The 27,184-nt window shown below is 38.7% G+C and overlaps 2 protein-coding genes across 2 annotated transcripts; one reads left to right on the forward strand and one right to left on the reverse strand.

Moving 5' to 3' along the window:
• Nucleotides 1-4,613: 4,613 nt before the first annotated feature.
• nr1h4 (nuclear receptor subfamily 1, group H, member 4) lies at nucleotides 4,614-19,672 on the forward strand (the record flags this gene model as incomplete). Its single annotated transcript, XM_079260452.1, has 9 exons — nucleotides 4,614-4,710; nucleotides 10,745-11,122; nucleotides 13,376-13,516; nucleotides 15,034-15,176; nucleotides 16,013-16,111; nucleotides 16,352-16,451; nucleotides 16,575-16,721; nucleotides 19,176-19,289; nucleotides 19,434-19,672. The coding sequence occupies 9 exons, from the start codon at nucleotides 4,614-4,616 to the stop codon at nucleotides 19,670-19,672; spliced, it is 1,458 nt and encodes a 485-aa protein (XP_079116578.1).
• Nucleotides 19,673-23,948: 4,276 nt separating this feature from the next.
• c1qtnf13 (C1q and TNF related 13) lies at nucleotides 23,949-26,521 on the reverse strand (the record flags this gene model as incomplete). Its single annotated transcript, XM_079258019.1, has 2 exons — nucleotides 23,949-25,015; nucleotides 26,470-26,521. 2 exons carry the CDS (start codon nucleotides 26,519-26,521, stop codon nucleotides 23,949-23,951), a joined length of 1,119 nt encoding a protein of 372 aa, XP_079114145.1.
• Between the last annotated feature and the right edge of the window lie 663 nt (nucleotides 26,522-27,184).

Consider the following 27,184-nt stretch of genomic DNA (forward strand, 5'->3'; position numbering starts at 1 on the left):
GCAATGCTGACATTTCTGGCAGGCTGTAGTTTTTTCTCTGACTGGTTTTACCAAGTCAGAGAATACAGGACCAGAGGAAGACAGATTTACTCTCTGGTGAAATTAGTTTTTGTCGTGTTTTGAAGAAGGACCCGTGCTGCAAAGATTTTAGATCTGGGGGGGGGGGAACCTTGGCCTCCGTCCTGACAGTTTTCAAAGTCTCCCTGTTCCAACACACTGGATTCAAATGAATAAATCACTACGCAGATCTTAAGAAGCTGCTGGATCCATTTGATTTGAATCGGGTGAGCTGGACCAGGAACATATGGAAAACCTGCAAGACTTCTGGTCTGGGGGTGGCCGATTTGGGGCTTGCTGTTCTGCCTGCTAGATGCGTCTCCCTGGGGGGCAAAGGGAGAACGCACTGTAAGGATGTATGTTTTTGAGCACGGGTAAGACTGAATATGGGAGGTGAGGATGGAGAGCATGGGAGTGTGCATGGAGGGAGGAGGTGGGGTATGCATATTGAGTACATGGAGGGGGGCATGAATGTTTTGTGGTTTTCTGGGGCTCGATGCACTGTGACCTGCTCGGGCTGCTCCTTCAGAAGCAGGGACTGGAGGGTGAAGAGGGAAGGGGTTGGGCTGGGGGAGGGTAAGGGTGAGTGCAGGGTTAGGGAAAGGGGGTTGGAGTGGGGGATAGCTCAGGGTGGGTATGGTAGGGGTGTGCTATGGGAGGTTGGGGGGTGGCGTGGGCTAAAGGGGAGCGCACTGGGGGGTTTTGTGGTCTCTGGTGTGACTGGTAGGGGCACTGCGGCGGACAGCTGTCTGGGTTGGCCCTGCTCTCCCTGGTGCTGGGCCGCCCAGCCTTCCCTGGGGGGCTGGGTGGCTCTTGGGCCTGCAGGGTCCTGGGCTCTGTCCCTGACTCATGCATGGGGGGCTGGCTGCTGGCCTGGGTCCCCTGGGGCCTGCGCCTTCTGGCGGGGAGGGGGCTCTGGTGTGGGCTTTCCTCTGCCTCTTCCTGCCTGGGCGGGCATGCGGATGCCCTTGCGGCGGGCGACCTCGGCTCCGTTCCCTGCGGTGGCTTCTGGATTCCTGCAGCTTGGGGCCCTCCTGATCTGTTCCTGACTCTAGGAGGGGGTGGGGATGCATTTGCACGCTCCCCTAACATAACTCATTCCTAACATATAGTAAACACGCACCCATGCACATGGGAGCACAGACACACACCCACACCTCTACACACATACATACCTAGTTACACAACTACTCCCCTACACACATATATACACGGTAACACACCCCCACATTATCCTTTTCTTTCTCTCTGTCTCCATCATTTGTCTCTTTTCCTAATCCTATCTTTCTATTGTCTCTTTTTCCGGTCCGGTCCAGCAGTCATAAGCGGAAATAACAGATTTATGAAATAAAGAATAAAATAAAGAATAAAGCTTTAATGTTTAAGAACCAATGGGAACCTCGTTATCAACAGGCTCCTCTTGGAAGAGTAAATGTGTTCAGCACAACACGGAAACCAGACCATCACTCTGCTGTCAGGATGCTGGACAGGACAAGTAAAAAAAAAAAAAAAAAAAAGATCTGGGTTCCACACCACTGTTTTAGGTGATCATAGATTAATTTGTTCCAAGAGGAGGTCTGGTTCAAATCCAGATCTGGAAATAAGAACTCCAGTTTTGACAACAGACTGGTGATTGGTCGGGTAGATACAGCAGATCAGGCTTTTATTGTGAAGGTGATGAGATACAGGTGTGTTTTAGTCCCACCGGGTGCAGCTGCAGGTGTAGAGGGAGGAAAAGCTGAGCGCAAGATCTGGGAGTGAAAGATTGTAAAATGAGAATTTTAATGTAGGATTTAAAACATAAGGAATTTTCAAAGTTCTTATCTCAAAATGTAGACACAAAAAACTGAATCTCTGTTCGTGGAGTTCATCCAGTAATTGTCAGTTTTCACCACATTGTGATCATGTGAAGGATGAGACAGAAGGGTGGAAATGACCTTCCCAAACAGGAGAGTTTATCCTTCAAAATACACATGTGAGTGTTACCTTGAGCTAGAAAATTCTTGAAATTTGTCATTCTCCTTGAGATTATAATGAGACTTAATTTAATCTTAAAACATTTTCATTCATTCATTATCCTAACCGCTTAGTCCAATAAAAGGTCACGGGAAAGCTGGAGCCTATCCGTTTTTGGATGAGAGGCAGGGTACATCCTGGACAGGTTGCCAGTCCATCGCAGGGTCATGCATGCTGAAATACTTTAAAGATATGTCTGTAGCTGTTAGGTGAATTTCTATGTTAACCATGGAAGATGAAGCGATGTGTGGCTCCTTTGAGAAACAACCAGGAAGAGAGAAAAATACCTTCATGGACAGCAGAATTCCTCCCCTGGCTGTGTTGTGGTGTTTGGTGATGCTCTGTGTTGTGCCCAGAGGTGAGAAGTACCAGAACAGGCAGTGACAACTTTAAATAGCTATTTTTTTTCACAGATAAATTTCCATAGTGGCTGTTTATGTCAGTGTAGTCACATGAGCTTTTTTTCTTTTAAAAAAAAAAAAACATTTGGCGGGTCTGTTTCCCATCACACTATAAACATCCTTTGTGCTATCTGTTTTTGTCCACCCTCTTCATAATTACTGGACAGGATGCTCTTTGCCAATTTCACACTCTTGTACAAGCCAATTCCACTTGAAAAACACTTAAACAAGCTTTGTGTGATTTGGCGAAGAGAAGTCTAACGATTTTTTCCTGTCAGATGGTGATAAGAGATTTCAAGGCTACGGACTTTGCCTAGCTGTCCTCGTAGTACTCTAAAGTTCTGCAGGATAACGTGGTCAGTTGCGTTACTCTTTTTCTTGTGTGTGTGTGTGCCTGTTTATTTCATGAGTTTGTCACGGCCCATCTGGATTTTATAACAGAACACCAAAGAAAGACACATGAACATCTGATATCTGCTGTACAGAATTCCTGCGATTACACGTACGTGTAATATGTAAGCATGTTCACATGGGTTGTGTCACATCATTCCTTACGTGCACTCAAACACAAGCCAGATAGGCCACAAACAGCAACCAATGGCAAAGGTTCTGTTTATTTCAGAGAGACTGTCTGTTGACTCAGAAGGGCCTCTTCAGATGGAGCAACAATCTGTCAATGATTAAACTATTCTTTTTTTTTTTTTTTGTAGGGCAAATTAAGGATTATAATGACAAAGGAATATGTTTCCCAGTATGTATTCCTTTTGGAATACAAAATCACAAAAACACAACAACATGGGAGGTACACCAAGGCCTGGAAGTGCCGATGTAAACAGATCGGATGCTGGCAAGTACCGCACACTGCAGAGGCATGATAATATGGCTCAGCTCAGTTCAAGGACATGTGATTGCCACACAGTCGGCTCTTTAGGGGTTTTCCTTGACAACCTAAATTTCTTCTTGAAAAGATTAGAGCTCAATACGAAAGGAAATAGTGAAAGAAACACACAAAAACCCAGTAAAAGCATCAAATTGCTGTTTTTAATTCAAAGATTAACATGTGAAGTTAACACATGTGCTTAGCATTCTTGCATTCATGACAGATGTTTGTGTTACACTAATGACTGGCGTATGATGTTCCCTGTGTGTGTGTGTGATGTTCATGTGTGTGTGTGGGTGGGAATTCTTCAAGCAGCCTGTTGTCAAGTTGAGATAAAAAAGGGAGGGGGGTAGTTTGGAGGGGTGGGTTGACATGGACAGGAATGGACAGTTTAATTAATAACCACCATCCATTTCTCCCTGACCTCAACTGGTCACACATGCTCACGCTGGAGTCCACACACAAGCAGCCAAACGTTCATCAGCTAATATTAATGGAGCTTTAACTCACACTCTGGATGACAAGAAAAAAGGCCAAAGGAGTTAAAAAGAGGAAAGGAGTTCAATATCAAGTGACCAGGAGAAGGTAAGAGCTCTGGTATCGAGCGGATGGCTTCTTATGAGCCCTCAGTGTGCTGCTGGTTTGGAAAGGTAGGTGCGCTTTTTACGTGGGCTGGAGGTTTATGAATCTTTGTGGGCTACTTTTTGATCTCAGGGGAAATTACACAGAGTTAATTAAAAAATGTGGCGGTGCAGTCGATAAAAGTGATGAGTCACATGTGACCATTTTGTGGCCTTGACAGCCAAATAAATCGAAGAGTTGGTTCGCCGAACGACACTTCTCATCTACAGTTCAGGTTTTAGGGAATATTAAACCATGAGCTCTAAATACCTACTAACTCTGAAGGCTTGCACATGTTTAGTTACATGAAGAACGACAACACAGAGCTTGTTGTACATTTAACAAATGTCCTGACAGGACAAAAAAGGACAATTTCTTTTCCATCCTCTTCTTGTGGCATTGTAGAAATCTGACCTTCATCCTCTTCCTTCTTGCAGACAGTGACTGAACATCTAACTCCTTTGCTCTAGAAGAGACCTCTCAGGTGTGTTGATGTTTTGTAAATCATTACCCAGAATCTGCATTTGGCAGATCTTCATCAAGGTCCCTAAAATCACAGCTTTCTTTTAATACAGAGACCAATTTGCTGGCCGTGCCAAGCTTGTGTTTTCTGAGTCGGTGACAGAAAACCTTCCTGAATGAATGAGTGGGTGGGCCCTGACATCAATGTGGTGGGACCGCTGCAAATCCCACCCAACGATGAATTCTCCATCTCAGAGAGCACCCACTTCTTTGGTAAGTGCTGTTTGCAGAAAAGGAAAGCAAGTTGAATCTTTAACCAAAGCAGTGATGGTGCAAATCCGATAAGTAAGTCACCCTCAGTTAATGTATAACTAATTATAGTTTAATGCAGGAAAATGTCACATTAATACGACGCATAGCTGTTACTCACCATGAGCTGTTGATCAGCTCACTGTGGATTTATGTGATTATTTCAAACTGATCAAATTATGTGTTAATTCACTTTCACTTCATATGTTAATTCATACAAAATCATTTCCCTCAAATAACATATGACCAATGACATATGACATATGAAATTTTAAAGAGAAATAAGTTTAAAATGAGGTAGAGAAGAAAATATGTAATGACGCAGAAAATGTGATCCTAATGTTTTTAATCTGGGCTTTTCGTTGCCTTTAATGGTTTAATTTGTTTACTTCAGATGATCAGTGCATCTGATAGAACAGGGGTGGGGAACCTTGACTTTGAAAGTTTTCAAAGTCTCCTTGTTGAAACACACCAGATTCAAATGAATGAATCACTGTGCAGATATTCATAAGCTTCTGGATCTATCCATCCAAGCAAGGAAGCCCAGACTTCCCTCTTCCCAGCCACATTTGCCAGCTCTGCGGGGGGATCCCAAGGCGTTCCCAGGCCAGCCGAGAGGTATAATCCCTCCAGCATGTCCTGGGTCTTCCCCGGGGTCTCCTCCCTCAGGGACATGCGGGAACACCTCACCATCCATTGGATCCATCTGATGTAAATCATTTGTGTTGGACCAGGGATACATGGAAAACCTGCAGGATTCCAGCTGTCAAGGCCAAGAGTTCCTCACCACTTCTATAGAAACATAAAATCTTTGCTCGATATTAATATGCTGATGCTTTGCAGATATATAGTCAGTAGATACTGTCATTTTCCCTCTGTGTAGCTTATAGAACATTTCCCTTTGCTGACTTGAAAAAGTAAAAAGCTAAACATTGTTTAGTGTTGCTAAACATTAAGTTCTTTTATTTAGATCTATCTAATCAATGTGCAACTAAATGTGTTCTTTATATATTTCTTTAATCCTTTCATGCATGAATAAATAAATGCAAATTTTTTTTAAATACAGTATTTTACCTGTATAGACATATGTAATGATACTTTTGTTTATTAGTAACATTTAGAATATATCATGATTTACAATTTTCTAGAATATTCTAATAAATATTTAAAAATATATATTTATATTATGTACATTTAAAAAAAAAAAAAAAATGGCTGTATCCTTTCCCTTTCCTATTTATCACAAAGGCAAACTTGCAAAATTACATTATGCTCAATTATAGCATATATTTATTTATTCTCCAGTGAGTGGAAACAAAATATCATCCTGTAACGGCACAGGAGATGGGACCCAAAGGACACAGAAGACCTCAGGACTGGTTACAGATTTTATTGACAATAACGGGGGACAAGGAAGCAGGAGGCTAGGGCAAGGACGGCTTGAAGTCCTCCTTGAGGACCCCAACTGTGTCCTGCTGGTGATGACAGGAGGGTTAGTGAAGGATGGCACACAGGGAGAATCCAACTCCAGGGAAAAATGCCCAAGAAGGAAGAAAGGGAGTTCCTCTCACCCGAGGTTACTGGGGGTTTGTCCAGAATCCAAAATCCAAGTCCAAAGTCCATTCCAAGGTCCATACAGCGAGTAGTAATGCGAGGAGAAGAGGCAAGGGGAAAAACTCTGGGCAGGCAGGTTCTCGGGAGAAGGGGAAACAGGGCAAGAATACAGGGTAATCTTGAGTTCACAGAAGGCTGGACGCGAACAGAGAGAATCTGACGATCTGGCAATCAACAATCCTGGGCCCGCTGCTTAAATAGAAGGAGGCACAGGTGGTAATCATCAGCTCATCAGCACAGGAGGGTGCCTTCAGGGACGACTGGGAAAAATCATGACACATCCTCATTCATGGATATGCAAGAAAAAAGCTTGTAAATAGGAGTCTACTACAGGGCCATGAAAAGGTTAAAGGAGACTTGTACACGTAGAAGTCGGATTTTAAACTGAGGCTATAGGTGTTTCGATGTGTAGCCCATCTCTAAACAAGTTGCCACCCACTGCTACAATGAAAAGAAACCAATAAGAAATCAAGAAAGCAACTGAAATATAAAGTTAGAAATAAGTCATTGTAAGTGGTGATTCTTCATTGACAAGTTTCATTAAGCTAGAGGAATAAAATGCTTCTTTAACATCACAACATTTGGAAGAAGATGAGAAAAAGCAATCAGGTAGTTGTCATTTGTGCTTGAGCCAGTTCACGTCATACCTTGCCACCACAGTAGCAGTCTGTTTGTACCCAAACCTGGGAATGACTTCATGCATCAGCCAGCTACCTGTAATGATGTGAAGAAATGTGGTTAATAAGTAGCCGTGGCAACCTTTGCTCCCCTTGGGATTTCTGAAGCAAGTGGGAAAGTCACGGCTGTTCTTGATTTTTTCTTTTTTTTGTGGAAAACTTTCCAATCAGAAGAAATAAATGAGAGATGATTTAGACAAAAAGGAACGACTGATCTTCAAACTGCAGGAAGACTGAGGGGATAAGAGAGTAAAGTCTCAGGATAGGCTCTGTGTCTGGTCACATGGAGATGGCAGTGCTCCAGATGCAGTCTTCAAGAGGTTAGTGTTTGTCTTGACAAGGTTTCATCAAAGCTGGTGATTTTTCAGTCAAAGTCATCCCTATGCAGAAGTTTTTAGAGGATAATTGTGTCACTCAGCCACTCTGGATAACAGTAAAGAGATTGTGAAGATGTAAACATGCTTGTGTTCAGTTTAGATTAAAATGTGTGAAGCTGTGGATTACAGTGTTTCATGTCATCTTAAACGACACAGCGCGGTTCTTAAGTCGTGGTGTTTGTTGGTCGCTGCTGAGTCTGCATTTATTTTAACAAGGTTCTGCAAAGTTAGAAGGTTTAAGGTTAAAAAAATGTCAAACAGCAAATTTGATTTGTCATTTTTGTTGTGGTGTTTTAAGACATAACCCATAAAAATAGAGAAAAAAGTCCTTTTTTTTAAAGTGTATTTATTGCTCCCTTTAACAAAATATAGAAGAATAAAGTAACAGCATTTTTAGGTATATTTACTATTTATTTCCATGTGATAAATCAAAATTCTAATAGCATAATAGGAGATGCCAAATGTCTCAGAAACTGTGTATCATATTTGTCCCACTGGGCTCTTATGCCTTAAGCTCAACCAGTTATGTTTAATTAAAAGTTCTGTATTATTAAAGCTGCATTAATTGTGATGTTAAAACCAAGAGAGCCCACTTACGTCCCCCACAAGTACAATGAAAACATGATTTATTACCAGATCCTGTAATTCTCTCATTAATATGAAAGGTTTTTGTGTTTTAGCATTTTTCTACAAACTGTTACAGTTTTACCACCACTGCCATAATTTTGCTTTGTGTGTTCATTTACAGTCAGTCGGCAGCCTCTTTCAGCTAAAAGCAGGTTCTTCTGATAAGCAATGTTCTTTGCTCCCAGACTAATAAAGTTGGATATTAGCAGTTGATTAACATGAGAGATCAAGCTGAGAAGGAAAAAGCTCTCTGTTACTGAAGATTTGTCTGATTTACCTTTAAAAATAAGAAACGTCTTGTGAGTCAGTTTATGGTATTAGTTTAAAAAACTGATCAAATGAAATTGAGGTTAGATACTAATAGTTAACACGGAGTGTGATATCAGAAGACTTTAGCATAACACTATTAGACTTGTGTAACTTGGGTGGCTGTAGCTCAGGAGGAAGAGAAGATGTCTTTCAACTGGAAAGTTGGGAGGTTGATTCCAGGCTTCCCCTGACTACATGCTGAAGTGTCCTGGGGCAAGACTGAACCACTAGCTGCCCCTGATGTGCCTATCAGGGTATGAGTTGGGGGTGAATGTGACAAGTACTGTAAAGTGCTTTGAGTTGTCTGCATGATTGGAAAAGTGCTATACAGGTACAAATCCATTTACCTTATTGTGTCATAGCAGCAACAAAGTAAACCAAGACCATGTCTGATTATTCCTGTGTGTGTGTGTGTGTGACTGTCCACATTTCTTTCCTGTAAGAAAAAAATAGAAAATTAAAAAGAAAATAATCAAACAAACAAACAAAAAAAAAACCATGAAGAACTGATTAGTTATTCATGATTTTATACTCTATCTAGGAAGAATAGATGCAATTTCTTTTTGAAAAACTGAATATCCTCAGTTTCTCCAAATGACTGAAACGTGTAATTAAACAGAAAGCTAATGTAAACAATCAAATGTGAATGGATTAAAACTCTAGATTTGTTTGTAATTTGAATTAAATTGGTCAGTAAAGCTGTTGAAAGTATCTATATTCATGTATATGAGTATGTTAAATAAAACTTACAAATCAGATGGAACTTTTGTTGCATTTTAGTAAACTTTCCAACTTTCTTTATTTTAAATTAAGTTTTTAAAAGTTTGTTGATGCTGAATCTGTGATAGTATTTTAGTTTAAAAACAATTTTTACTGTTACAATGAATCCTTGGACCAGACACTTTGAAAATACTTATAAAAGGACATGGTGTGAATTAGGGTTGCCAAAGAACCTGGTAATTTACAACAAATTTGACTTTTAGTAACACCCAGCCCAAAAAGAAAAGGTTATTAGTGTCTTTGTCCATATGTCCAAATATATAGTGGTGTCTACTGCACAAAAAGAAAAAAAAAGGATGAAGCTACTTTTTTATAGAAAGTGTTAAAAATCAAATCAAATCAAACTTTATTTGTGTAGCACTTTTCACACAGAACAGTTTCACACTTAAAAACAGACACACACACAACCCAACCTTTCCCCTGACCATTTATGCCAAAATAAAAACTACTAACTTCAGGATTCTCTCTCTGTATCTGACTTGACATTGCTGCGAGGAAACGACATCTGGGGAATCCAGATGTCAGGAGCCCCTCCAAGACATGATGTTAATCCATATTATATTGATTATTATCTAACCCAAGCAATGTTTGTTTTTGTTACCTCTAAAAGTCCATTCATGAATTTATTAAAAACTAACATTGTGGCTTTATACACCCAACCCAAATCAACCATAGCTGACAGCCTATTGAAAAGTCTTAAGGTGGAAATGTGTTCGATAGGCACAAACTGTCTGCAATCTGCAGCGTAAAACTACCTTCAGCCCCTCCTACGTCCTTATAGGCACTTTTCAACATGCTGTCGTTCTGCCATGACACATATGTTTCACATGACGTAGATATGACTTTAAAAGGTCGCCATAAGAATATAATGATCAGGAATTAGAGCACTACTGCAGGCTTTAAGCCTTTCACTGTTTAAACTATACACAGAGTGGAGTGAGACTGTGCTGCTCAGTTGGACGGGGTTATACAGATGATCAGAAGATTTTTAAGTTTGGAGCAAAAACCATCTTTATTTACAAAGAACACATAAATCTGAATCGTTTATATGTATGCTTTGATTTTAAGACATGATGTCTGTCATATTAAATGACTCTGACTGTTATTGGCTGCCATGGGGCCTCTTTTAGGGTGCAAACTGACCTTAAAATCTGAAGGATTTTAAGAAGATGAAGGAACAGTACTTTTTAAAAGAAAAAGGTTTTGTTCTGTGATAAAAAGTTGACTCGTTATATTTTAATAACAGATCATACAGGGGGAAAAGGTGCTTATATTCTTCCTACCAACACTTTTGAGGAGCCAAAGTTATTCAGGCAACAGTGGTCTCATTCCAACCCTCTGAGTGTGTCTAAGCATCCTCGAGCAAGACACTGAGTCATACATTTCCACCAATGTGCTCGTCAGTGTACAGTATGGCAGAAAAATGTGCTTCATGCAATAAAAAAGTAGCTATACAAATATGTTTATGAATGAGCAACACATTGTAAACTGCTTTGTAGAAACTGTCCAAGGTTAAAAGACTGTATAAGTGTGGCTCATTTACTGTTACTAGATGTCATTGTGAGCTTTATAGTTTTCTGCTGTTTTATAATCCTTCCCCTCGTTCTCTCGCAGATATTCTGGCAGATCAGAGAAGCCCTCTTCTGCATGACCCTGACATCTCACACTTCACTGGCTATCCCAGCATGCAGTACCCGTCCATGGAGCCAAACATGTCCTCCACTCCATACTACTCCTCTCAGAACTATTACCCTCAGTACAGTGGAGATGAATGGTACTTACACACAGGCATATACGAACTGAGGAAAGGACCTCTGGAAGGCAGCTACGAGACTGAAATGGAGGAGGGGTCCTCTGCTGTGCCGTCTGTGTGCAAGAGGGCCCGACATATGTCACAAGCCGGAAGAGTCAAAGGGGAGGAGCTGTGTGTTGTGTGTGGAGACAAGGCTTCTGGATACCACTATAACGCTCTTACCTGTGAAGGATGTAAAGGTGAGTGGGCAGAGCAGTGGACACACACACACACACACACACAGCAGCTTGTGTTCTTTCATGAGGATTTTAACGACAAGTGAAGCTGATGGGTAGACCATAAAAATCTGTCAGTCATTTTTATGGTCTACCTAACAAAGTTCAAGGCTACAAGTCCAAGTTACTTTTTATTTTCAATCAACAGACACAAAATCCAAAGATATTAAGATTTAGGGGGAAAAAAGGGAAACATTAGGAAATGAAAGCAGCAGCAGGAATGAGGCTGATTTATTTCTAGTCAGATGCTTTCAATTGATAAGTGAAGAATTTGGAAGGATTTCCAAAATAAAAGCTGCTTCAATTCAAATACTCTATTGATGATCAGCTCTTCAGACAAAATTCAAATGCTAAGTTCCTCTTGCACTGATAATGCTTTTCCTGAGTATTTATCTACACCAGATGTATGGTTTAAAGTGCATTTCCATAGTACACAGATAGTACATACTACTGGGAGATGAATAACATCTTCCCTGCATTCGCCTGAACCTTTACGTGTCAGTAATGACATGTTTATTTTTCTAACCAAAGCAGCTGATGATGATTAAGTTTGGAACATGAGGCAGCTAGAATCTACTGAGTCGTACAACATCAGAGAGTCCTTGTTCAGACAGCAGATATTCCACACAATGGAGGGGATTTTCTATGTACTCAAGCTGCACCCAATCCCTTATCTGGGTGCTGATTTTGTAACAGCAGTTTACAACTACTTGTTGAACACCATGTACAAATATCTATTGATTTTATCTCTAATTACCTGCTGAAGACTGTCAGTGAATATATGAAATATACAACATGCAGTAGGTTGAACTGTTATTTACTGTGTCTGGTGCTGATTGTAAAAAGACAAAAACTGTCAAATGAAACAATATTACCATAAGAAGGAACACTTTACTGCTTTTTCTACGTTTACAAATTATTAACTGAGTGAAAGGAAAGTTATGGCCACCTGCAGCCCCTCCCTGCGTTTTTATGACACTGTGAATTTTGTGGGATTCCTGTGAAACAGCATGGTGAATAGGTATGAAAGTAATTCCACACTACCTGGATGGACAATGCCAGGAGTGTGGCAGGTGACCTCCGCTGCCATTTGACTAAGAATAGGCTCAGGTCTACCTGGTACTGCTTCTAGATTGGTTTCCTTCTCAGCTTTCTGCTGCACAATGCACGAGCAACCTGAGCTCAGTCACACTAATGCATGTCATTGTGCTTAATGATGTCAGAATGTCTGGTAACAGGTCCAAAGTTATTCTGTATGCATGTTTGTGTGCATTGCTGTGTTTGTAGTGTTCAAGTACATTGTGTGGAACAAACTGTTCAGCTGTTTAAAAGAGGTTAGAGGTTAATGTTGGAGTGAGGGGCTTCAACATCCAAGCATCAGTTTGTCTGAGTGCATTTCCTCTGTTGGTTCATAGCTGGAGGGTACTGCTGCAACATTATTCAATCATATCTATTCCTTTATGCAAACGTCTTGCTAGTTATGCTGCACGATTTCCAATGTACTGAATTTAATCCCAAAATCTTTAATCAACATTTAATTATAATTATTTTAAAACAAACAGATGATAGTTACTGATCATTATAAAGAATTATTGCATTTAGTTGTTGTTTTTGGGGGTAAATACTCTTTTTTTTTCCTGCAGCTGAAGACAGAACACTCTCTTAACCATTACATTGTGTTGTGGTTGTGTAGGTTTGTCCTTTTATTCTTAGCTACTGTGAAACTCTACACTTTACACAATAACTTTCAGGAGCTTCAAATAAGTTGCTAGCGCAGAGTGAAACTTCTTTATCAGTTTGCCTCAAAGCAAACTGATCTGTCCATCAGACTTATACAAAATAATCTGAATGCTGGAACAAATTTTCAATAATCTACACAGAAAATTACAAGAAAAACTAAACAGTATAAGAACTCGATCAAAATTGTTAGAAGTATTGCTGATGCACATATAGGCAGCATTGTACTGCTGTACCTGGCAGATAATCTCTCTGATAAATCACCTTTTCCATTGATATAAAGTGGGATCAACATCTAAATTGTAAGTATTTCTGTATGTAGTGTTATATGTATTTAACATGAAGTGATGCACAATTCACTACCTTGTATTTTTATTACTGTCATTATCTATTAGTGTAAAACGTGTCAAAATGGGTTTATTTTAAAGCAGTGTTTTCCATATTTAGCTCATGTTTATGACATGTTCTTCCCATGTTCAGGTTTTTTTAGAAGAAGCATCACAAAAAATGCTGTCTACAAATGCAAGAGTGGTGGAAACTGTGAGATGGATATGTACATGCGCAGGAAGTGCCAGGAGTGTCGGCTGAGAAAGTGCAAGGAGATGGGAATGCTTGCAGAGTGTGAGTATTGCCACCTTGTTGATTATCATCCTGTCTCACACGACGGTGAAACAGTTAGTCATAACAGCAGGAAATTTGGAGCTTTTACACATATTTCCAGCAAATAGGCGCCATCCGCATGCAAACTGTGTCTGTAAAGTAGAATCTTAATCAGCTGTCAGAGGTAAGCCCTCATTCTCAATTCTGACAAGCTCTATTGAATCCAACTGGGAGATTGTATGTCACTTATGCCACATGATACCAAAGGCCCAGCTTTTGTTCCCTTTCCCAGAATAGAATCAATCAAACAGAAAGCTCAATTCAGAAAAAAGTTGACACTTTTTATATGGATGCTGCTGTTTAAAGGAATTTACTCGGTAGATTTGAAGATTTTAACATTAGGTTAACTAACACCACCGTCTCTTTCTGAGACACTCAGCAGACATCAGTGTGGGAACAAAGCCTGTAAATGTGATCATGTACTCTATCTGAAGATTGTTATGGGGTCTATTAAAAGCTGCTAGGATAAAAGAGCGGAGGACAAACTGCACTCCTGTTGCTCATAAATAGTGCAGGGAGCTGTGATGAATATTGCAGGGTGGAAGGCACCGGTAAAACTATCTAGTGCTGCAACAAGAGCTCAACAGGTTGGACTGTTGTAGATCATAATATGAAAAAACAGGCAATTTAACAGAGGTTGATTTCTTTTTTTTATTTTTAATAGCTTTTTACTGTTCTTTTAAGTCAAAATCTTCTATTTGCCGAATCTGTTTGTGTCAGCTGGAAAATGTAAAACAGTGTCAAAAAGAAATAATTTATTCATAGGAATTAAGTGAATAATCAAATCAATCAAAACTTCATTTGTCGAGCCCTTTCTCATACCACAAGGCAACCCAGTGCTGTACAGGTAAAATAAAATAAATCAACATTAATAGCACAAAAATATAAATGGTTGAAAGATGATAAGATAGATCAAAAGACAAAATAAGACAGAGAAGACCTTGTGGTCCTGCTCTCTGGAGTTAAAATCCAACGTGAAAAGATAAGTTTTTAAAAGAGACTTAAAACCACTTTAAGTCCTCACTGACCTCATGGAAAGAGGGAAACCGTTCCAGAGTTTGGGGTCTTCTGCAGAAAAGGCTCTGTCTCCATGAGCCGACTACGAGAGGACTACTAGAAGCATCTGGTCTTCCGATCTAAGAGCTCTAACGGGACAGTGATGCTGCAGTAGCTCAGAAAGGTACAAAGACTATTTAAACATTTAAAAGCCAAAACTAAAACTATTCTAAAAGGGAAATGTGATTAAAATGTCAGAGGATTTGTTGTTTTGTATACCGGTACTTATTGGAAAGACTAAGTCACCTATTTGACGTTGTCAGGTTTCATGTGTATGTTGTTGGAAAATATCAATCCTACAAGATAACACAGGTACAATCAAGATTTAAGGGAAGATTTTGATTTCTTGTAAAAATGTCTGCTGGATTTAAGGCCTGTGAGGTATTTAACACAGAAAATGAACCCTTCTTTGTTTCTGACAGGCCTGCTGACAGAGATCCAGTGTAAGTCCAAAAGGCTGCGCAAGAACACCAAAGCCTCCCCAGGGCGGTCGACAGGAATTGAGACGGAGGGGGCGGACAGTTCCGACAACAAACAGGTCACCTCAACTACTAAACTGTCAAAGGTTAAAAAAAACAACATTAAAGTGGAACTATTATGTGCATTTCAGGCTAATTTATTTTTATTTCTGAGACCAGAAGGGCTGGGATTGATCAAGTTATTGCCCCAAATCGCTTTATGTACTTCAGACCGACCCTCTCCGTAGGCTGTCAGATCAGCCTGTGGGCAAAACGAGTGGATTGAGACTCTTCCGCATTAAGCCCCACCTCCCACCACTGGACTACATCGGGAGCGCGCACCGCACCTGCTTTCGCCGTCATTGTAACATCTCATAAACAGAAGGATTAGGCTCATATGAACTCAATAAAAAAAACTAAATACAATGTCAACACATAGCATACAGCCCTACATGTTGGAACCTGAATCAGACCCTGAAAACGAAGTGGAAAACAGCAACCCACAGCAACGAATGCAGCAGGATGTCTCTCTTTGGTAAACTCACCAGCCATCGTTGGAAATAACTTTATCCCACGTTTTCCACCCGCCTGATGTATTTGTACATGCCCTTGTTAACCAGTAGAAGGTAACCAATCACCGAACCTTATCCCCCCGGGACGTCACAAGGATTTCCAAGTAGAAAAAACTCTCTAAAATGACGCGTTTTTCATCGCCATGGAAACCGAACGGAGAGCGTGCTGCAACTCAAACTCAAACTCAAACATGGGTTTAGGTGATAAAAAACAGTGTCGTTCACATGTCTGATGAGGATTCAACACTGTAACACTGTAGAAAGCTCAGAAAACTTGAAATACCATAATAGCACCACTTTAAGCTATGAGACACTTTGCATCAGCACTTAAATAATGTGCTGGGTTTTTTTTTTAATGTTTTTAAATCCAGGAAAAGGTCGAAATCACAGAAGAGCAGCAGACGCTCATGAGGCAAATTGCAGAAGCTTACAACAGACATCAACTTCCTCAAGATATCGCCAAAAAACTGGTATTTTATTCCTTTTTTAAAAAAAAAAAAATAGTACTGACAAATAACATTGAATGATCAAACACTTTCACCATATTAAAGCTAACATCTATTGTTTAGCTGGAATAAAGTTTTGATTATTACATGATGAGGACATTTTATTGCTTTATTTGCTTTTTAGCAGCTTGATTTGTTTTTCTGAAAGAAAATGTCTTGTTTAAATCCTTCTCGATTTGTCTTGTTGCTTGATTCTCTCCTCAGCTACAAGAGCAGTACAGCAAAGAAGAAAATTTTCTCCTCTTGACAGAAATAGCAACAAGTCAAGTTCAAGTATTGGTGGAGTTTACAAAAAATATTCCAGGTGTGACTGATCAGTTTGCATTTAGAGTTTTATCTAGAGGCATATCCCTCACTGCAAGTGGAATTAAACATGGAAGAAGCTTCGCTGTTTCTTGTTGTATTGAGAGGTGTCTTCCCTCTGCAGGCTTTTTGTCTCTGGATCACGAAGATCAGATCGCCCTGCTGAAGGGTTCTGCTGTCGAGGCCATGTTTCTCCGTTCAGCCCAGGTCTTCAGCAGAAAGATGCCCAGCGGACACACAGAAGTTTTAGAAGACAGGATACGTAAAAGTGGTGAGTCCAGCCCTCTGAACCTTGGCTGGCTGCAACTTTTAGTCATGACAACATCAACGTCTTCATGATGTTCAGCAGACTTGCTCTTCGCAGCCTCCTTTAACATTAGATCTGTGTGATGCGGCAGAGATGTGTGCTGACCTACTGATCTCTGCCTGGTGTAGGTTACACATACACACACACCTTCGCTGGGTACAGTTTCACTCTGCTTAGGTATTTGGGTGTGTGTGTCTGTATGCATGTGCATCCTGGCACATGAAGGAGAACATTCTGACCTCTATTGTGCCATTAGGATTAAATTATTAAAACTCACACAGAGCTCTGCTGACTCTCTATTTGCACATACAGAATGGTGCATATTAAACTGTTTATCTACTTGCTAGCTTAGAAATGGTTTATATGTGTGCGAGATGTCATTTTGTCAACCAGGTTGAGCGGTTAGACAGTAGAAGTGATGGAAGGAGTGTGTTTGTGTTTGTGTCACTGAGTCCCTCAGTGCTGCTGTGGTATGAATGGGGAAGGATAAAAGATATTTACAATAAAGGCCAGTCTGGGAGAATAAGGCAGCAAAGCTGTCTGAAGAGACTATTGTTTCTTATCAAAACATCAACAGTGCTATTGTGCTCTTCTCTCCCTCTGAGCCTCACTGGCATTTCTGAAAGCTTGGTGATGTGTCCAAGCAGACGGACTTCCTCAGCTAGGTTGAAGAGCATCAAAAGTAGGAGCTTCCCCAAATATGCAACAGCAAGCGGAGTATAAACTATAAATCATGTAGAGATGTTTTAAACATCCATGCTTTATTAATAGCATATTCCTGTTTTTGTTATTAGGAGAGACAGAGATGAGGTGATGTTTTTGTGGCTTTTATGAGCAGAAAGATCTTGCAGATATGTTCACTGTAAAGAGATAAATGAGGTTTATCCCCATGCAGGGCTGCAATGGTGTTTTAACCCTTTGATGGTGTCCACTACAAGTGTTTTTTCAGTATATTCATAAGTGAGGATAGTATATTTGCACTTTTATCACTTCAGTGAACATTAGGAGAGTCATCCAACACACTGCCACTCCCTGAAGAATAAACAAATGTGGTATAAAATGACAAATATATACAATTACCAACTTTACCTCTGTGATAAAGAGGACAAGAAAATTATACTAGCCAATTTTGATAAAATATTTCTATTATATAAATGTGAGAATATATTTTATCAATATTTCCATAAATAAAATGAATAAATTAAATTAAAAGTCAAATAATATGAAAGACAAAGAAATGTGTCTCTGTTAGAAGTAAAATACTGCATGAGAAAAAATGTGAAATTGTTTTTTGTTTTTTTTGGTTTTTTTAGTAATTCATGGATCAGAGGGTTAAATGAAGTAAACATTTGACAAGGAAATATAATCATGGCTCTTTTTAAACTCATGTAAATAAAACATTTCAGCTGCAGTTACTTAGAGTACTTACTTTGTTTTCCCTCATAGCTGTTTCCCCCTCTCCCTAACTGCCTCAGTAATTTACAGTTATACGGACATTAGAAATTAAATTAGTCCAAATACTAACAGAAAGTAATGTCAAACGATCCATTTCCTGCACTTGCTTGTTGGAGCTTTTCCCAGCTGCTATGAAGTGAGAGGGTTGACATGTTGCCAATCCAAAACATACATATTTAGTCAAGATCAGTGGCTGCTCAAGTCGGATCCTTGAGATCTACGATCCAGCAACGTTTAGATGCATCGCTTCTCCAACGCCTGACTCAAATGGCTGATTTGATCCCATCTGCATGTCATCCAGCTCTGCAGAGGTGCAGAAACATGCCATTCTGCAGACTACTGTCCTATGAGCTCTCTTATTGATGTTTGTCCTCATCTTTTTTTCTCTTCTGCAACTCATTTGTGATTCTCTCTCACATGAATAGCCCAGGTGGCTTGTTTGTTTGTCTGTCTGTGGGTTTCTGCAAAAAACACTCAAACTAGAGTCGAATTTCAGTATGGATCGTGATTTGCTCTCTTAAGATTTAATAAAGGGGGTATAGGCCTTGTTGTTTTACTGGTTAACTGACCTTCAGGTTTATAGGACAAGTTAATCTGAATTTATAATCAGACTTTTAAGTGATGAAATCCAGGTTGGTAAATCCACATTTACTGATGCTAACCAGAATTAAACAACATGTCATCAATATGATAATTCAAACTGATAAATGAAGACTGAATTAATGTGCTTGGGATGTAAAAAAAAAAAAAGAGAAGTCATTTTAAAAGCTAGAGCTCCTGAAGTGTGTGTTTCAATTTAATACTTTGAAGGTCTTGCAAATTTTTATGTTTAAGTTAAATGTTTCCATGTTTCTGATTTAAAAACCACAATTATTATGAAGATTTTTAAAAGTTGTAATAAATTTAATTTAATTTATTTTTTTCTTATTTTATTTTTTTCTTATTTTGTTTTATTTTCTGTAGGTATATCAGAAGAATTTATCAAACCCTTGTTCAACTTTTACAAAAGCGTCGGTGAGCTCCACATGGTGCAGGAGGAGCAGGCTCTCCTCACAGCCATCACGATCCTGACACCTGGTGAGTCTGTAAACAGCTTTGACTATATTGATCCAGCACTTCTCTGTTCAGTTATTATTTGAGGTGTGTTTCCTGAATCCATTATCTACACTCCTCAATACTTGAAGAGATTACATAATCCCAGTCTGCTTCATCCCCATCCAGATCGGCCTTATGTGAAGGATCAGCAGGCTGTTGAGAGACTGCAGGAGCCTATGGTGGATGTACTGAGGAAGCTGTGCACCCTTCAGCATCCACAGGAGCCGCAGTATTTTGCCCGTCTCCTGGGCCGTCTGACAGAGCTGAGAACACTCAACCACTACCATGCAGAAATGCTCACATCCTGGAGAGTGAACGACCACAAATTCACCCCTCTGCTGTGTGAGATCTGGGACGTGCAATGACACACGGGGAGGAGCGAAAAAGGTCAGGATGGTGCGATGAACAGTTTGCAAGACAGCATCAAGAACCAACAGCAGCTTGTGTTTATACTGGAGGATACGAGGATAATTTCATTCTTCCACATGTTTACTTCTGTAGGACCTGACTTACGTCTTAAGGCTTAAGTATAGTTGCATATATATATATATATATATATATATATATATATATATATATATATGATTAGTAGGGTTTTCATTATTTGTTCAGAAGTTAGGATTTATAGTTTTGTCTTTATTGAGGTTATATCATGCAAAACAAATAAATTAGGAATCAAGTACAAACACTGGACAAGAAGGTGATATCATGAGGTGTAAGAATTAGTTTAGAGAGCATTTGATAGTTTTAATAATATTTTTGTGTATAATTTACATTTTGGGTTTCTACCTTTACATTCAACAAGTTTTTCATGGAACAGGTTTACATGGCATTCATACCATACAGAAAATAGAAATTTGTGAAGAATAATTTACAAACATGAACCAGAAATAAATATGTGCCCAGTCAGTTTTAATGATAAGACCACTTGCCTAAAATGCAGCTGGTTTTCCATCTTTGACCCATCAGGGTGCGGCTGAAGAACATCTGGTTGTCCTACAGTATCTGGTACTGGCTCATTAACATTAGAACCTTTAGGCCGTGTTGTGATATGGGCTACATGTGATGAGTTTGCTTCCTACAGTCCCCAGTTATCTGTGGAGTGTGGAGACAAGATGAACACATCTCTTCATCGTTATTGAGCCTATCCAGTGTAGTTTGTGTGGAGCTCGCTGGTGTCCTGCAGGAAATAACTGCTACTTGCATGGGTCACAACAACATCCACATAAATGCTAGGATACAAGTTTTGCCAAGCAGAACATTAAATTATAACAAACTAAGCAGTGTTACTCACTTTCCCAACCAATGGTTTTAATTTAAGGCCAATCATATTCACTTTTTTCCCCTCTGATTATTTCAACACTTGTCTCTATTCCATGTCGACTGTTGCAAAATGCTTAACGTGTTCACCATATCAGTGAACACAACTATGTGTATTAACAATGTTGCATTGCTTTGAGATAAAATGCATTCAATTGCCGTTTCCTCCTAAATTTATTAATATCTCTCTATACAAAATGCTTTGTTCAAAACAATGGTTATTCAGACTAGAATCTAATGAAATTACATAACAGACTAAAATATACTGCAGTTTGACAGAAACACTCAGAAACACGTACCCTGACACACACACTGTGTGATTCTAGCATGCAGCATACGAGATATGGGGACCTCTGAGTGGCTCTCCTTATATTTGCAGTACAACATGAACATGCAGTGACACCTTTATGTGTAATTTGCAAGGCTTAAAGAATTATTTTCTTACTGGAAATTATGTGCCCAGGTAGTATTGAAGGCTGACAGCATTTATGTGAATTATAAAGTGTTTTGGTGGCTATAGTACAGTTTATAGCAAAGATGAACAGACATGCTGAAATGTAATTTTAAAAGCACATTAATGTTTTGCAGTAGTGAACATGGAATTGAAAAAAGTGTAAAACTATTATTAAAAAGAATTAAATAATAATCATGATGAACATGTCTGGTATATGTAATCTTACAATGTATAACTTGTAACAATAGATCATTTACTTTGTATGTCTTATTTATGCCTGCAAATAACCTTCTGTGGGAAAAAGTGCCTCAATTTAAGGACCTGGACAGTGTTTTTGCACATTTTAGCCAATTTTCTAATAGCCAATAAAGAATATTTAACATTGTTTTGCATCATTTTTAATGCAATTTATTCCTTTTTTTTCCCCTTTAAACTTATTTTCTCTTATTTCATGTTGTAGCTGACATCAGTTCAGTGAGTTTTATATGTACTTTTTGGACTTGTAAAAAGTTACAAAGTCCAACATCCACACAACGGGGAGTTATTCTCTCCCACAGTTTTCTGAACTGACTGAAACCATTTGTTTGCTGCTTATCCACATCAATATAGGTAAGCTGAGAGCGGCCGTGCTTGACTTTTATTCTTTTTTGATTGTTAAGTTGAAAAAACAACTCAACTTTCTCATTATCTTGAGATAACGCAGACATTTTCTCATGATAATGGGATCTTTTATCTTGTTATTGCAACAAAAGGAAGTTTGTTTTCTTGCAATAAAGATGATTAAGGCTCAAAAATAAGTGGTTACTGTGTTACACTTCTTTGTGAGACTTGATAGAAGCAAAATCAGATGCATTTATCGGTTATAGATGTTCCTTGAGCTGATTTCAGCTTGTGTCACTTGCTTGGCAGTACAGAACAGCACTGTACTGATACCTGTTGGACCCGCAAATTGATGTTTTGGGAGAGAAGGAAATCATTGTGCTTTCTTCGAACACTTCGAACAAGTTAACATTATACAAAATTTAAAATTGTTAATAAACAAATGTCTCTTAAATAAGTACATATAACATTGCAGTAATATTTGTAAAAAAAAAATTTATCTTAGTAAAATGGGTCTTTTGCTAGTGTTTATATATATATATATATATATATATATATATATATATACATATATATATTTCTCATGATAATGGGATCTTTTATCTTGTTATTGCGACAAAAGGAAGTTTGTTTTCTTGCAATAAAGATGATTAAGGCTCAAATATAAATATATATATATATATATATATATATATATATATATATATATATATATATATATATATATATATATATATATATTTTTTTTTTTTTTTTTTTTTTTTACATTTAATTTATTTATGTTATGTAATATAATATATGAATATGCATTGTTCCTATTTATAGTTGAGCATGTAACAAGATTGCATATTATATATATATATATATTTTTAATTCTCTTTCTCGATGATATGCTTTATTTTTATGCTTGCTTATAATGGAAAATGTTCTACATTTTTTGTGTCAGACCCCAGGAAGAATAGCTTCAGTTTTCCTGCAGCTAATGGGGATGCAATTAAAAAGAATAAAGAATAAAAAAGCACCCCACACCCCTCCCAAGCACTGACAACCTCAAATAGCTCTTTCAGACACAGACTGCTGCATCCAAATGGAGCAGGTCTACGATTCCTTCACCATTTAGACTGGAAACCAGCACCGCTCCCAGTACACCATAAACACTCGCCACAAAAGCCACTGCAAATTATGTGTGGGTTCTTTCCTGGCTTCTTCCCAAAGTCCCAAGACATGCATGTTAAACTGATTGAATGTTTGTCTGCTCTAGCCCCGTCACAGCCATGTATTTGAATGATATGTTGTTTTCTTGAGATAAAAATATAAAAAGTGATCCATTACAATGAGAAAACGGTTTTAAGAAAAAAGCACAAATGGCCTCTGTATCGAGATGTGAGACATATTTTTGTATAACAGTGTGTAAAACTGCTTTATGATGTCTCAGAGTTCATCTGTAGAGAAACATAATGTAATTCATAACACTTTGTAACATAATATATTTAATACCTGCAGTACCATTTGGAGTATTAACATTTACAGATCCATTTCAATAGGGACAAGACGTAACTTCATGATGAGTAGCGTGGCTATTTTACAAGTTGACTTTTGTTCTAATTTTAAACAGTTCATTAAAAAGAAACGTAAACCTTTTAATAAGTTTATCTCAGTGAATTTATTTTTCACAAACTTAAACTTTAAAAAGATCTTTCTACAGTAAAAAAAGGAAATGTTTCATAACTAACATTACATATATGTAAGTTATATCTTTATAATAAGCAAATTGGGACAAACTTTACATCATTTACATAGTTTCTTTCACCATGTAATAGTTATTTATGTAAAAAAGCAACATTTTAATGCTCCTAAGTACAAACAATGCAAAAATATATGTAGCTGTAAAACAAACAAACAAAAAAACATTTTCAGACACTTGTGTTTGTTTTTCTGTTTTTTTTTCCCCCAATCATGGTATTTTTTTTGAGAATGTTTTATTGCTAATTGCACTCTGAGACCAAGAGCCACCTTTCCTGCAGGTTAGGGTTTATGATTGTGTAACAGCACCATCTTATGGTGTAATCAGGCAACAAATGTAACCTCTGAAAGGACATAATACACCAACAAGATACTTAATAAGCAAAAAGAAGCAATGAAAGCACTAAAAAAAATTACTGATCACCGATCTGAAACTCTTTCTGACTCATTCACTTTTACTTTACTTGCAGCTTTCCTACAAAACCTGCTATTTTCTAAAGAGACACTGTGGTGGTTAAAGGTGTCTATAGCTGAGTTCTGTCCAGATCGTTGGGGCTTGTCTCCACACCTGGATAAACCAGGAAGCCAGAAAAGGTGGTGTACCTCCCCTGGTTACTATAAACAGCATAACGCTCATCCTGCTGACTGTACAGCCATACCCTGTCACCCCTGCGGAGTAACAGCAGCAAGCTCTGACTCTGCATCTCCCGTCTCTTTGAAGTATCCTCATCGAACACCATTGCTTGCACCTCTCCGTTCCCGGTCATCAGCTTCACTGAAACAGCCTTACGAGGGTGTTTCCCCACAGTGAAGGCAAAGAAGTATGCCCCAGGGAAGTGGCATGTGAACAAGCCGGTGGTTTTGTTGAAATGGCCCCCAATGTTGACATATTCCACATCAAAGTTCAGTGGCAGCTTGTCCTGATGCCTGCCGCTCTGACCTATGAGTGTGGATGTTCGTGCCACTGAGAAGGCCGACTGTGGCTGCTCCATCACTTGATCTTTGGCCCTGAGGTCAGCTTGGGGTGGGCAGATCGGGTAGGACAACTCTGGTGGGGAGAGGTGGTTGCTGATGTAGTTGGCTGGCTGGAGATCAGGATAAACGAGGTAACCAGAGAAGGTGATGTAAGGGCCAGCATTACTGTACAAAGCAAACTGGGGATTCTGTTGTAAAAGAAGCCACACTGTGTCCATTTCCTTCAAATTGACCATTACACTTTGGCTTTGAACTTTCCTCCCTGTCTTGCGGTGGTCATCATAAGCTATGGCCTGTACCTCCTCCCCATTCTTCACCAGTATGACAGAGAGAAGTTTTTTTGGAAATTTTCCCACAGAGAAGGAGAAATAGTAAGCCCCCGGGATGCGGCAGCGGAAGTGGCCGCTGTCTGGGCTGAAGTCCCCTCCGATGTTGACCATGAGCTTGTTGAAAGTCACTGCTTTCTGCTTGCCTCCCACCACACTGTTGGTTCGTGTGGCAGAGAAAGCAGAGCGGAGACCTGCTGTCACAGGAGGCACGTGAAGGGATGACACTGTTCCAGAGTAGAGGATGATCACCACTAAACACACCAGGTAGCAACGTGAGCTCTGGGGAGCTAGAGAAAAAGAAGAGCGAGAGAAACAAAACGTTAGTTTTGGAGAAAATAAAGAGAGTGAATGAAACACATCCTCTGCAAATGAGGGTTGAAACTATATTATTTCCTCTCTTAGAAAGAAGGTGAAAAAACAAAACAAAACCATGTTTTTATAGGTCACAAATGATCATATTAAATTTTAATTTTGGATAAGTCCAAAAAGCAAAGTGTGAAAGCTGAAATCTTGGTGTAAAAAACTGCATTCAAAATGTGTTACAGTCAAAAAGAACCAGGCAGGCTGCTTCCACCTAATACAGTAATAATCCACTACTTGTGTAATTTTATATTTGACTTCCATACCTTATCTGTCACAAGTAATCAGCACGCTATTCGAAACCAAACTGATTGGTAATGACTGCCAGTACCAACATGGAGTGAATTGTGTGTATCAGACTGAGCTTATCACACGCAGTAATTCCTCTATATGAAATGCGAGTTGATAAGGAAGTCTGGCTACACTTTGTTGACATAAAATCATGCACTCAGTGTGAGCAGCAGCCCCTGTAATGTGGCTGATGTGTCTGTTCTCCCTGTGCACTGACAGAAGGGACTACATTAGCTGCTGGTTCATCTGTTCCTCTGTGTGCTGAACAATGGAAAATTTCAGAGGGGTTGGCGAGGTGGGGCAGAACAGGACAGAGTGCCAAAAGACATTGAAAGATATCAGCGAGTCATTGTTTAAAGTGGAGCAAAATTAACAGAAATAAATTAGTCATTTTTGCTTTTTTAAGAATATTTTCAAGGCATAGTTGTTTGTATTTATTCTATCATCATAACAGCAGCACATTCAAGCATAAAACCATTGTTAAATAATCTAAATCACTATCAAACTCATACATGTGAAAATATATCAAATTAAATGTTAAAACTGTGTAAAAAATCTTCCATTATCTTTGCTAAATGAGTGGAACCTTTAGACTACAGTCAAGGTTACAGACACAAGTAATTGCAGGCTTATGTTTTACAACCTGCTGGTTTCCCCTGTAATATGGCTATTTTACAGGAGCCTAAGCACAGATATTCAGCCCTCAGCTCTACTCGAAAAGTTATGGCCAAGAGCAGAAAGAATACAATAGCAGTCCAAAACTCTCTCTCTAAGGTTGAAAACCCGTTTTACAAAGCCACATTTTAACACTTAAAATCAACTAAGAGTGATATGTCAAACTCTTTATGATGGGAAAAAAAAAAAACATTTATGCAACAGAAATGTCATACAAAGTTAAATACAATGGAAAAAAATAACACTTTTATGACTAAATATAAAAAATCTGTCAAATGAATCAAACACATAAATGTTTTTTTTAAATCCCAGTTTCTGTTTGCATATAATTTACATCTAAAAGCAAATCAGTTAAGTAGAGTTAATGAGAGGAAAAATATAAAATGATAATATAATAAATAATATAAGAACCCACCTGTTGAGCTCTGTCGGAGAAAAAACTGCATGCTGGATTGATTCTTGGTCATATCTTTGAATAAGGTTCCTGTGCGCAGGCAGCACTGCTAATGTAACAGGTCTGACACCCAAAGAAACAGCTTTTTCCGTACAGAAATGTGAAGAGGAGGGGCTCCACTCACCTCCCCACCTCCCTACCCCCTCCAAAAATCTATATCTCCTCTTCTTCTTACTAAAAAGTGAATGCACAGCTGCATGTTGAAGCCTGATTTACCCTCAGAAGCGTTTAGTCTAACTTGGACTTTGTTTTGTCTGAAACAAAAGAAAGGGTGGGGAAAAAAAACTCCAATTCTAGCAATTCAAAGAAAAATTTGCATAGAAGCAAAGAAATGATGGTGAAAGATAAATGAAAATACAAACCAACCCCCCCTCCCAAAAGAGTGTCATATTCATATTAGCTAGAAAGGTTTTGCTGTAGCTTTTACAGTAAATAACAGAAAACAAAAACAGCTCAGGAGTTACTGAATTTGTATTTGGTGGATTATTACTTTGTTGTAACAAAGCCTCTTGGTAATAAATCCTATACTTTAGGAAAACCCATCATTTACTGTTTAATTGATACCACATTTAAAAGGAAAGATTTCTGTGTTTGATTTTTTTATTGCAATAAAACCAACATACTGTATATACAATAAAGAAAATCAAACATAGGAATCTTTCCTCTTAAATGTGAT

The sequence above is a fragment of the Telmatherina bonti genome (genome assembly GCF_933228915.1).
Source record: "Telmatherina bonti genome assembly, chromosome: 2".
Lineage (NCBI taxonomy): Eukaryota > Metazoa > Chordata > Actinopteri > Atheriniformes > Telmatherinidae > Telmatherina > Telmatherina bonti.